The 13,282-nt window shown below is 43.2% G+C and overlaps 1 protein-coding gene across 1 annotated transcript in view; it reads right to left on the reverse strand.

The window, feature by feature from the left end:
• The window catches only part of LOC137331105 (mucin-4-like), a 92,380-nt gene that overhangs the window by 36,076 nt on the left and 43,022 nt on the right, over window positions 1–13,282 (reverse strand). The window contains exons 30-33 of the mRNA XM_067994709.1: window positions 11,233–11,352; window positions 7,257–8,258; window positions 1,285–1,418; window positions 192–356 (exon numbers count right to left, since the gene is read on the reverse strand). Coding sequence (XP_067850810.1) covers window positions 192–356; window positions 1,285–1,418; window positions 7,257–8,258; window positions 11,233–11,352 — 1,421 coding nt within the window. The remainder of the gene's footprint in view (window positions 1–191; window positions 357–1,284; window positions 1,419–7,256; window positions 8,259–11,232; window positions 11,353–13,282) is intronic.

Here is a 13,282-nt window from a genome sequence, read left to right on the forward strand (position 1 = left end):
AGGCACATGTTACAGTCTGGCAAAAAAGTCACCCTACACTTTACCAATAACCTCACTTATTTTTCAATATTTTCCAGCAACACTTTGACCAGCGTATCAGTTTTTTTTCATCATTAAGCATTCCATTGATCAAATTTTAATTCAGCCTGTTCTCAATAGAAATTACTAACAATGTTCAATGTTAATTCCACCTGATAAAAAACTGCTCCAACACCAGCTGAGAGGTCTGCATCACTCCAGAACACAGCAATCATGGGTGGTTTAGAACTTGTAGTAAATCCATTTAAGAATGGATTGGTATAATTGAAGACCTCAGACTCTGATGGTGGAAAAACTATCAATCCATTATCTGTAAACTATCAATCAAAAAAGACTTTTAGTGGCTTAAATAAGTAGTATAAAGGTAATATAAACAATGGGAGTGTTGACACAGATGAATTTCAAAATTTAATGAATCCAATTATGAACAATATTGTCAACCTTATTAATTTGATAGACATGTAATACTCCAGATATTAGTTATCTGAAAAATTGTATAAAATTGAAGAAATGGCATTTGGCTGGCTGACCATTAGGAGGTGTGTGAGGATGATTAGACTCATATCCCAAGGCACTAATTTTCCATCCAGGTGCTGGATAGGCACAGCAGAGATGAAGTGCACTGCGTCTCTGCAGGCCCAGAGCACTCGAATTTGGTGCACAGGGTCACTTGCATGGTCAGGTTGCTCTTTCGGTACAGGCCCACCCCCTGTCAGGGCTTTGTGCCTGGGGGAAGTAATATAGGTGCAGCTGCAGGCCTGAGAGGCTTGCCATTGCAGGACTAGCTGCCAGTCTTTGGGTCTTCTGGCTGCTGTTGGAGAAGCCCTCAAGATATATTTCCTTTTGTTGCACAGGAAATTTAGGCAGGAGGGCTGGGAACATCCCCTCCCACCTCATTTCCATGACTGCCCTTATCCTGTGCCTGTTGTAAGCGCAGGTCCAGGTCCACCGAGCTGGGGAAGCCCTGGAATTCTGAAAGCATTTCCCAAGCACTTTGGAGAGGAATATTGGGGCCTATAACTTTACTTTGCTCTGCCTGGGAAAGTGCATCACTTTTGTTTGGCAGGTCTCTCTGATGATTTAGTTGCGGGTCCTCAATTGTGCATGGTAAAGCATAATTATACATTATGCACCGTGCTGCTGGATTACTCCATTATAATAGATATTAATCACTTTATTAGCATTCTGTTTGTATTCAATCTGTGATGAACTAATGCTATAGTTGAAATCACTTCGAATACTTACATAAAGTAAAGGGTTCAGAGTTTTCCCAAAAGGAAAGGAATATTCTGGCTTAAAAATAGGAGAGGAGACATCAGATTCAGTTGACGTCAGCATTTGATCACCAGCTTTCTCTCCATATTCAAAAAGTCTGGCAGCTAAACAAAAGAAAAATAAACGAGAATATGAAATAAGAGAAACATTTTCACCAAAAAAGGTAGAAACTAATTTAAAAGAAAACTCATTCTCGGGTTGTGGGCATCACTGGCAAGGCCGGCATTTATTGCCCATTCCTAACTGTCCTGAGAAGGTGGTGGTGGGACATCATCTTGAACCAAAGCTGGTTTGATACAACTGAGTGGCTTGCTAGCCTACTTCTGAGCACAGTTAATAGTCAACCATATTGGTAGGAATCTTACAACACCAGGTTATAGTCCAACTGTTTTATTTGAAAATCACAAGCTTTCGGAGGCTTCCTCCTTCGTCAGGTGAGTGGACCTGACGAAGGAGAAAGCCTCCGAAAGCTTGTGATTTTCAAATAAAACAGTTGGACTATAACCTGGTGTTGTAAGATTCCTTACATTTGTCAACCCCAGTCCATCACTGGCATCTCCACATCATGGCAACCATATTGGTGTGAGACTTGAGTGGCACAATGACACTGTATTAAACCACCAGCAAAACCACAAGGTGATTAGCTTCCTTTATTGACATAGAGGGCGTTGGAGGCAAACCATAATTTAAATGATCACTTGTTCAGCTTTCTTGTGTTTGGTGCCCTTCGGTGATTTGAGTTAACTTAGAGAAAACAATCTGAATGAGGAAGGTGGGTTTTCAATTTACGTCGTTATGAGTGACAGGGGAAAGAAGTAACTGAGTTCTAAATTCTTCCTCAGCAAAGAGGCAAGCTCCAAAGGACTATGGGTCGACGATAAGACGACAACACTGTAGTATCGATTCAACAACCTGTACGTCCTGCCTGGAGTCCAGAATTGGTGAATTTATTCTTCTATGTGTAGAATCAGATGAACCATTTAAGCCGTCAGCGGATAATCGCTGCACTTTCTAGTCTGAGGGACAGGTGGATTATACTGTAAATTGTCTGTAAGACAATTTAGCATACGGATTTGATAAAACATTTTCTCAGACTGTGGATTTGATATTAATTTCATACTTGTGGATGGTTCAAATGGAACACCTGAATAGTACAAATCCATCAAATGTGTGCGAACCTTTTCAACCTGGTCACTGTTAGATTTCAAGCATATAACTTTGAGGTCAGAGTATTTTACATATGAAGATTATGCTATTCTATATTTGTTTCATTGGATTTAGTTAAAATAGTGACTTTTGTAACAGTTATTTATCTTAAGGGAATTTTTTTGCTGTGGTGCTCCCGGCACACACTGAGGGCACTTACGGGAAATAGCTCACCCCCAGTCCATGATTTTCCATTCATTCACTTTAATTTTCTGAAGTGGAAAATCTCACATGCATTATTCAAATTGCCTACATTATAATTTTTAAATTATCAGAGCGCGTTTCTTGCAGAACTTGGTAATTTCCACAGAGAACACATTGGGCCGGATTTTGCTGTAAAAATAACGGTGAGACTAACACCACTGATTGGTTTTTAAAAAAAATTTGTTCATGGGATGTGGACATCGCTGGCAAGGCCAGCATTTATTGCCCATCCCTAATTGCCCTTGAGAAGGTGGTGATGAGCCGCCTTCTTGAACCGCTGCAGTCCGAGTGGTGAAGGTTCTCCCACAGTGCTGTTAGGAAGGTAGTTCCAGGATTTTGACCGAGCGACGATGAAGGAACGGTGATTTATTTCCAAGTCGGGATGGTGTGTGACTTGGAGGGGAACGTGCAGGTGGTGTTGTTCCCATGCGCCTGCTGCCCTTGCCCTTCCAGATGGTAGAGGTCGCGGGTTTGGGAGGTGCTGTCGAAGAAGCCTTGGCGAGTTGCTGCAGTGCATCCTGTAGATGGTACACACTGCAGCCACTTTGCGCCGATGGTGAAGGGAGTGAATGTTTAGGGTGGTGGATGGGGTGCCAATCAAGCAGGCTGCTTTGTCCTGGATGGTTTCGAACTTCTTGAGTGTTGTTGGAGCTGCACTCATCCAGGCAAGTGGAGAGTATTCCATCACGCTCCTGACTTGTGTCTTGTAGATGGTGGAAAGGCTTTGGGGAATCAGGAGGTGAGTTACTCGCCACAGAATACCCAGCCTCTGACCTGCCCTTGTAGCCACAGCATTTATGTGGCTGGTCCAGTTAAGTTTCTGGTCAATGGTGACCCCCAGGATGTTGATGGTGGGGGATTCGGCAATGGTAATGCTATCAAATGTCAAGGGGAGGTGGTTGGACTCTCTCTTGTTGGAGATGGTCATTGCCTGGCACTTGTCTGGTGCGAATATTACTTGCCATTTATTAGCCCAAGACTGGATGTTGTCCAGGTCTTGCTGCATGTGGGTACGGACTGCTTCATTATCTGAGGGGTTGCGAATGGAACTGAACACTGTGCAATCATCAGCGAAAATTCCCATTTCTGACCTTATGATGGAGGGAAGGTAATTGATGAAGCAGCTGAAGATGGTTGGGCCAAGGACACTGCCCTGAGGAACTCCTGCAGCAATGTGCTGGGGCTGAGATGATTGGCCTCCAACAATCACTACCATCTTCCTTTGTGATAGGTATGACTCCAGCCACTGGAGAGTTTTCCCCCAGATTCCCATTGACTTCAATTTTACTAGGACTCCTTGGTGCCACACTCGGTCAAATGCTGCCTTGATGTCAAGGGCAGTCACACTCACCTCACCTCTGGAATTCAGCTCTTTTGTCCATGTTTGGACCAAGGCTGTAATGAGGTGTGGAGCAGAGTGGTCCTGGCGGAACCCAAACTGAGCATCGGTGATCAGGTTATTGGTGAGTCGTGCCGCTTGATAGCACTGTCGACGACATCTTCCATCACTTTGCTGATGATTGAGAGTAGACTGATGGGGTGGTAATTGGCTGGATTGGATTTGTCCTGCTTTTTGTTGTCAGGACATACCTGGGCAATTTTCCATATTGTCGGGTAGATGCCAGTGTTGTAGCTGTACTGGAACAGCTTGGCTAGAGGGGCAGCTAGTTCTGGAGCACAAGTCTTCAGCACTACAGCCTGGATGTTGTCGGGGCCCAAACCCTTTGCTGTATCCAGTGCACGCAGCCGTTTCTTGATATCACGTGGAGTGAATCGAATTGGCTGAAGACTGGCTTCTGTGATGGCGAGATGGATCATCCACTCAGCACTTCTGGCTGAAGATAGTTGCAAACTCTTCAGCATTGACTTTTGCACTCATGTGCTGGACTCTGCCATCATTGAGAAAGAGGATGTTCACAGAACCTCCTCCTCCCATTAGTTGTTTAATTGTCCACCACCATTCACGACTGGATGTGGCAGGACTGCAGAGCTTTGATCTGATCCGTTGGTTGTGGAATCGCTTCGCTCTGTGTATAGCATGTTGCTTCTGTTGTTTAGTATGCATGTAGTCCTGTGTTGTAGGTTCACCAGGTTGGCACCTCATTTTTAGGTCCGCCTGTTGCTGCTCCTGGCATGCTCTTCGACACTCCTCATTGAACCAGGGTTGATCTCCTGGCTTGTTGGTAATGTTAGAATGAGGAATATGCTGGGCCATGAGGTTACAGATTGTGCTGGATTACAATTCTGCTGCTGCTAATGGCCCACAACGCCTCATGGATGCTCAGTTCTGAGCTGCTCGATCTGTTCTGAATCTATCCCATTTAGCACGGTGGTAGTGCCACACAACACGTTGAATGGTGTCCTCAGTGTGAGGACAGGATTTTGTCTCCACAAGGACTCCTACCAATACTGTCATGGACAGATGCATCTGCGACAGGTAGATTGGTGAGGACGAAGTCAAGTATATTTTTCACTCGTGTTGGTTTGCTCACCACCTGCTGCAGACCCGGTCTGGTAGCTATGTCCTTCAGGACTCGGCCAGCAGTGGTGCTACCAAGCCACTCCTGTTGATGGACATTGAAGTCCCCCACCCAGAGTACATTCTGTGCCCTTCCTACCCTCCGTGCTTCCTCCAAGTGGTGCTCAACATGGAGGAGGACTGATTCATCAGCTGAGGGAGGGCAGTAGGTGGTAATCAGCAGAAGGTTTCTTTGCCCATGTTTGACCTGAGGCCATGAGATTTCCTGGGGACCGGAGTCAATGTTGAGGACTCCCAGGGCCACTCCCTCCTGACTGAATATCACTGTACTGCCAACTCTGGTGGATGATGATCGTAGAGTCTGGGACGTTGGCTGAAAGGTATGATTCTGTGAGTATGGCTATGTCAGGCTGTTGCTTGACTTGTCTGTGGGACAGCTCTCCCAATTTTGGCACAATTCCCCAGATGTTAGTGAGGAGGACTTTGTAGGGTTGACTGGGCTTGGTCTGCCTTTGTCGTGTCTGGTGCCTCGTAGTCTGACGCCGGTGGTCCGTCCGGTTTTATTCTTGTGACTTTTCGTTGCAAGATTGTACAACTGAGTGCTTGCTAGGCCATTTCAGAGGGCGATTAAGAATCAACCACATTGCTATGGGTCTGGAGTCACATATAGGCCAGACTGGACGACAGGTTTCCTTCCCTAAAGGGCATTAGTGAATCAGATAGGGTTTTTACAACAATCCGGTAGTTTCATGGCCACCATTACTGATACTAGTTTTTTTATATTCCAGATTTTATTTAATTAATTGAATTGTAAATTCCCCAGCTGCCATGGTGGGATTTGAACTCATGACTATGAACAGATTATTAGTCCAGGCCTCTGGATTACTCGTCCAGTAACATAACCACTATGCTACCGTTATTCACGTGCAAATTGGACAGCAACTTCCGGTGACCGCACACGCGCAGTTAAACGTGGAAATCGGAAAGTTGCTGTCCAAGATGCGGTGCTCCTCCAAAAGCCGTGTGAAAATGGCATCTCGCTGTCTGGCTCCCCATATTGACCAGCGTGAAGTTCTTGTACCTGATAGGTACAGACTAAACTCGCCAAAATTGTTAGGGCTTGCCTATTCCAGTGTAATTACCATTTTAAGAGCGTTATACGTCTTAATTAGTGCCAAACAACCTCTCTGGCACTGAAAATCAACTGTAGTCTCGTTCCTTCAGGTATTAATTATTATTGGACATTTAAAAAAAAATTTAAATTAACATTTTTTTCTTACTTTTTCTTTTTGTCTCTTTTAACTCTGTCTCTGAATTCAATATTTCTTCCCCTCTCTTTATTTTGCTTTCTGTACTTGATTTGACATTGAATTCACTATTCTAACTTCCACTTCCTGGTTCAGTCTCCACGCAGCTCATTAATGATGCTTCAATCCGATTGGTTCAGGAGATACACAGCTGCTTGCCCTGTTCACACAGGTCCCAGATGCCCTGTAGAGGGCGTTGGGCTTTTTGGATTTCTAACGTGCAGTAACTTGCCATGCAAAATCTCACAGAAAGTTTATGGGCAAAGGCAAGTCTAACCAGTGGTGTCGCTCACTACACAATCCGGTCCATTAATTGAAAATTTTCATCTGGATATTCAATGCACGTTTTCTGGCTGGAGATTGGCAGAATCCCTCAGAGAAATGGTGTAAGTGGCTAAAAATGGAAGTTACGGTGGTAGACTGGGACAACCTGGTGGAAATTCTCTCCCTTTGTCTTTTGTGCTCACCATGAAGAGCTTAGTGAGGCGGGGACACATTTCGAGATCTGGCACTCCACTGGACAGAAAATCATGGACTCCCAAGGTGCCTTGCTGCAAGTGCAGGACTGTGAAATCACCTCTTTTGAGAATGGAAAACTATGATGAGGGCTACGCAGCCTAATTCCTGATATGCGTTTCTGTACCTGGAGCACTAAAGATGAAAATTTACCCGATAATGATTACAACTTGGTTAATGTTTTACATCAAACTTCATATCAGTTTATCATAGATAATGAAAGTACTTACATGCAATACCAGAGACAGTAGTAATTGCAGCTGTGGTAGTTGAAGTGGTTGTCGTAGTTGAGGTAGTTGAAGTGGTTGTAGGAGTTGAGGTAGTTGAAGTGGTTGCTGTGTTTGTCGGCGTTGTGGGGACTGTGGTTGAAGTAATTTTGAAGTTTGTTGCAGTTGAAGTGATTGGAGCAGTCGTGGGGATTCCTGTGGATGGAGTAGTCGTGGGGATTCCTGTGGATGAAGTAGTCGTGGGGATTCTTGTGGATGGAGTACTCGTGGGGATTCCTGCAGTTGAAGTGGTCGTGGGGATTCCTGCGGTTGGAGTAGTCGTGGGGATTCCTGCAGTTGGAGCAGTCGTGGGGATTCCTGTGGTTGTACTTGTTGTAGGGCCTACAGTTGTAGATGATGTAACTGTAAGAGCTGCTGCCCTATTTGCATTTGTTCCTGTGGTTTTCTCTGATGTTGCCATTGTAGTAGATGTAATTACAGTTGAGGTTGGTGCAGCGATAGAAGGTCCAGTGTTTATTTCTCGAGCAGCACTGGTAGATGTGCCTGTAGTGCTAACTGTCGATGTTGCATCTGCTGGTATAGTAGTAATAGAACTGGTGATATATACACCTGTGGTACTACTTGTTGATATTGCAACTGCTGGTACTGAGGTAGAGGATTCAGTGGCGGAGGATTCAGTGGTGGAGGTTTCAGTGGTGGAGGTTTCGCTGGCGGAGGTTTCAGTGGTGGAGGTTTCAGTGGTGGAGGTTTCAGTGGTGGAGGTTTCAGTGGTAGGTGCAACTGTGGTACTACCTGTTGAGGATACAAGTATTGATGTAGGATTAGATGTTTGATTGGTTGATGCACTTGAAATACTTGATGTTGAAACGGTGACTGTGGGAAGGCCTGTAGAAGTTGTGTTAACACTTTTCATATTGGTTGTTGTGATTATTGGTATGAAAGTGCTGGAATGGTTTCTGGTACTAGGTAATGTTGTGGTCGACATGGTGTTTAATTCAGTTGTGTCTATGAAAAAACATCCAAAGTTACATTCATTTAATGTTCTTTAATATAAAACCTAAGACTAAATTAGATGTCTATTAACAGCACTAATTCCCACCTCAAAAGAATAAAATAAGCAACAATCAGCCTTTCAATATTCTCTTTTTCTGCTACATCAGCATTGAAGAGCTGCCAGGAGGTGCCATGGAAGGGGCCAGGACAGATTGCAAATGGGGAGGGAAAGCATTCAGAACAACCTACCATTCAATTTGCCTTTCAAGGGGATAAGCTAGTTATAGCTCCATAATTGCTGCTTTGCATTCTTCAACAACACAACAGCTTTCAGTCATATAATGACTTTAATATAATGATGTGGAGATGCCGGTGATGGACTGGGGTTGACAATTGTAAACAATTTTACAACACCAAGTTATAGTCCAGCAATTTTATTTTAAATTCACAAGCTTTCGGAGATTTCCTCCTTCCTCAGGCAAATGTCTGAGGAAGGAGGAAATCTCCGAAAGCTTGTGAATTTAAAATAAAATTGCTGGACTATAACTTGGTGTTGTAAAATTGTTTACAATTAATATAATGAGACACCCAAAAACATTTCAAAATATAGGGCAAGAGTTAAGGGAAGTTAATGCCGTGGTCAAAGAGGTATATTCTGAGGAGGCTTTTGAAGCAAGAGAGGAAGGTACAAGCTGGAAATTAGAGCAGGAGGAGATTGCAGAGATAGGGGCTATGGAGGGATTTGTAGATGAGGATGAGAATTTAGACATCAAGATGCTGGGGGTGGGTACCAGTGGAGGTCCTAGAAGAAAGAGAAGACAGATGAGTGGAACTTAGTGCAGAAGAATGAGGGGAATGTTGGAGATTGATCCTGGAAGTGAAAAAGGCATGGCTGAGGATTTCAAAGGAGGTGGGGTGAAATAGGCACAGAGGTAAGTGATGCTTTAAAGCTGAAAGAAGGCTTTCCTGGTGATGGCTCGGGTGGGATTTGAAGTTCAGTTTAGGGCCAATCAGGATACTGGGATTATGCACCATCAGGCTCAGTCTCAGTGAGAAGCTTATTTAGAGTAGGGGATTACGGTGTGGAGTTACTTGGTAGCTTCAGTCTTGCCATTGTTGAACTGGAGAATGTTCTGATTCATCCATGACTTATTGTTGGGCAGACAGTGGAATGACACAATTACAGTTGTGGAGTCGAGGGTGGTGGCAGTAAGATAAAGCTGGCTGTCATCAATATACATATGGAAGCTGATCACATTCTTATAGATAATGTCCTTGAGTGATAGCATGTAGATGAGGAATAGAAGGAAGCCAAGGATGGAACCTTGGGGCAAGTTAGAGGTAAATGTGCAAGCATGGGTGGAGACATCATTACAGAAGATGTACTGGCTCTGATGGGATATGAATGGAACCATGAGAGAATGGTGCTATGGAAGTGTAGCAGGAGTCGGACAGGCATTGAAAGAAGGTGGAGTGGTTTACAATACTGAAGGCCAAAGAGAGGTTTAGGAGGACCAGGAGAGATAATAGTTTACAGTAACAGTCACATAGGATACCATTTCCTTCTGTGTTTGTACTTCCTGAGTACATAAAATAGAGTGCATAACTTCATGAAACTAGTTTTGTACTTGTTCCTTGACCCACCCAATTCTTAACTCGTTTTTATACAAAGGGAAAAGGTCTCCTCATAGTCACTGGTCTTTCTGCCATCACTCAATAATAAACCACATTGATTGTTGAACATAAAACTTTTCCCCCTGATGCAATCTTTATAGGGTAGCAGTATCTTGGCATTGGTTTTGTGTTTTCAAGCTACATTGCACACTGCCTAATTTTGGTTCTGTGCTGACCCCAGTGAATGGCTCAGGCAATATACTCAGAATTTCATTACCTTCTGAGTCCACTCCCTCTATACACACATCTCTGTACTTTGAACATTGTACAGGGAACCTGCTGGTCTCCATAGCTAAAGGCAGGCGATTTGGCCCCCATCATTTTGGCACTTTGGTGACTGCTATTTTATAATGATGAAATCCAACCATTCCCACATGGCCTTATCTTTTCATACATAAACGCAAGGTAAAATAGAGGAAAGAAAGACATGAGTATCTATTACAAATCCTTCTAGGGTTCAGTGACATCAGTTGTTCACATAATTGTCTGAGTGGGGTAGATTTCAACTTGCCACCTGATTTTCTTTTGCATTGAATTGAATAAAAAGGAAAATTGGGTGGTGTCAATAACGGCGGATCCACAACGCTGGTTTTACGCCTGGACAGCAAGTTGAAAATCTACCCAAGTGCCTTAATTTTGTGAGAGTAGACTCATGCTACCCGATATCCACTTGCATGATAGTATAACCCAGAGGCAGGACAATAAACAACCCTTGTGATCTGGACCAGATATTCACTTCTTTCACGCATGTACTTCTTCAATCTCTCCGAAGATGGACCGAGAAAACATTTGGTGAGGTGAGGCTTGATACAAATCAGTAAGCTGCTTCATTTCACATGAGGGAATAGTTATTATAATATTCACTTGGGTCAATCAGTACAAGTTATCTTTGTAGAATGTTACAAAATAAAGAACATGCCATGCTTCCCCACATCACATCTTATTTGCCAGTATCTCAGATATAAAGGTAGATATTACTGTTGGTGATATTGTGCATATGCTTAATGCACTCAATGTAAATTCCTTTTCCAACCATTATAAAGGAACTATTAACCATTCATTCTAAATGGATTAACACCTCTGTTAAAATAGTAGAGAAGGGAATTTGGTCTGAATGTTTGTACAATAACATGAAAGAAGGCAAAATCTTATTGAGAACACATTATTCTAATCCATCTTTTGTATGTATGTTTTTGATAAAAGGTGACTAAACTGGTGATTTTATACAGAGTAGAAAGGCAAATGTGAACAACAGCTGTTACAAGACCAATTCTTCCAAGGACGCAGTCCAGTGTTTAAATATATTCCTCACCTGTACAGTTGGGTCCTTCATATCCCTTTAGACATGTACAGTTGAAAGAGCCCTTAGTATTGACACACGTGGAATTATTTTTCCCTGAACAGACATTACTATCAATACACTCATCCACATCTGAAGGGATAAAGCAGAAAAATAATATTGTTATTCATTCCAAGAAAATCAGGGATGATCTATGGTTACAATTGTATTTTACAATGCTGTGTTTGTGGTACATCTGCATTTGTTACTCCTGAGAGGCTGGGTTAAATTTTATAGAGCTCCAACTTTGTAGGGGGTGGTGGTGTGTGTCAGCTTCACCTCTGACGACTGAGCGGTTCGAATCGCTCCCACTCCCTGGGTTCTAGACCTTGGACTTATTTGGGGGTTGTGACAAAGTGCAGCAGACAACTGGTTTTGGTGCAAGAAACTTTGACCTTTATTCAAGAGAGGAAATACAACACAACAATCTTAACACTCTAATAAAATGGGGAACACTACAGTACACGCGAGGGAAATTACAGTAGAAAGATACCTCACCCCTCCCAAATCCCACTGTACTAGTTAGGTTGGACTCGAAAGGACCAGGGATAATGCTCACCAAACGAAACCTTGACAGTAATTCACCCAGAGGTAGATCAGAAATAGATTGTAGAGTGGAAACTTTGCAGATCTTCGGTTTTCTCCTGAGTTGGTTTTCTTTGGTCGCGGTGGCTCAATATTACCCGGTTGGTTGGTGGTAATATTCGGTTGGTTGTTTCGTAAGGCCCTTGTTGCCGCGAGGTGTCTGATGGTCACTGGGACTGTTGCTCTGGTTTCTTCTTGTGTGTCAGCCTGCTTCTAGAGCTGCTGTCCTTCCCTGTCGAACTGCTTTCCTTGTTGTCTGCTGGAAACTGCTCTTCTTTCCAGACACAGGCAGAACCAACACAAGCAGCCCACCAGAGCCAGCAAGCCAGAGAGAGAGAGAGAGAGAGAGCTTTCGCCTTGTGGCTGTCTCTTCTACAATGGTCTGTTTAAACAGTTCTTACAAAGTTCTTTGATGGCCTTTTGATGGTCCCAATCATATTGCAAATTGCTTCTCCCAATGTGTCATTGTTTTTAATTCTGATTTAGAGCTTGTCACATAAGGCTTCCTTTTGTATCCAACATCCTAGGTGTTGATAGGTTTTGCATTAAAACAAAAGCATGGCCCCACCAGTCTGGAAACAGTTATCTCTTTCAATGGGAGTGCTTATCGACCCCCTGCTGTCCGTTTTGCATTAAAACAGAGACATGTCTGAAGCAGTAATTCTCCCACCTTCCACGTGTGGGTTGGAGATTTCGTCTGGTGACCTCTCAACTATCCTTCCATTTTAGGATTATAGTCAATGGCCAAAGTTTTCCCATACTCAGGGTAAAGGTGAATTTATTTAGGGTTTTTCTCTGAGGTTTTGGGGGATCTGTGAATTTTGAGAATCTTACACCATCAAAATGCTCTCCCACTGATTCTCCTTCCACCTGCCCAGCTTCATTTCCTAAAGCTAAATGCAGAACTGCCCCCCGCCCCCCCACCTTGTTGGGCTTGCTACCTCCTGGCTGAAAAAGTTCTCCTGAATGCAATTTTATGAATTCTGCACCTGTTAGGACTGGGTTAACTTCGATATGAAAGTTTCATTTAAAGCATGTTAAGGCTCATCGAATTGGTTACTATTTTAACTGTGAATCCTTGATTACATGTGCAGCTGAAATTTCCAGCTCTGTTACTACAGACAGAATTGGGCGAACACGGTGAACTGTCACATTCATTAATGTCACTGCAGAATGTTCCATTGCCGAGAATGGTATGAGAAATGGAACATTGGATTTTAGTACTGCAAAGTGTGTATTAATCATAAATTCTTATCCATCATATGTTTTTTAAACTTAGAGAAGCAGCTTTACCCCACAATAAACATAATGCCATTGGTGGTTCATTCAAGAAGGTCGCAACCTCATGACGAGTTAAAAATTACTTAGAAATTATCAGTTATCACTTAAAAGGTACAAGTGAATACTTGAAGATAAGCCAATTGCAGGCTTCGTCTTG

This window comes from Heptranchias perlo, chromosome 13 (genome assembly GCF_035084215.1).
Source record: "Heptranchias perlo isolate sHepPer1 chromosome 13, sHepPer1.hap1, whole genome shotgun sequence".
Taxonomy (NCBI): Eukaryota; Metazoa; Chordata; class Chondrichthyes; order Hexanchiformes; family Hexanchidae; genus Heptranchias; species Heptranchias perlo.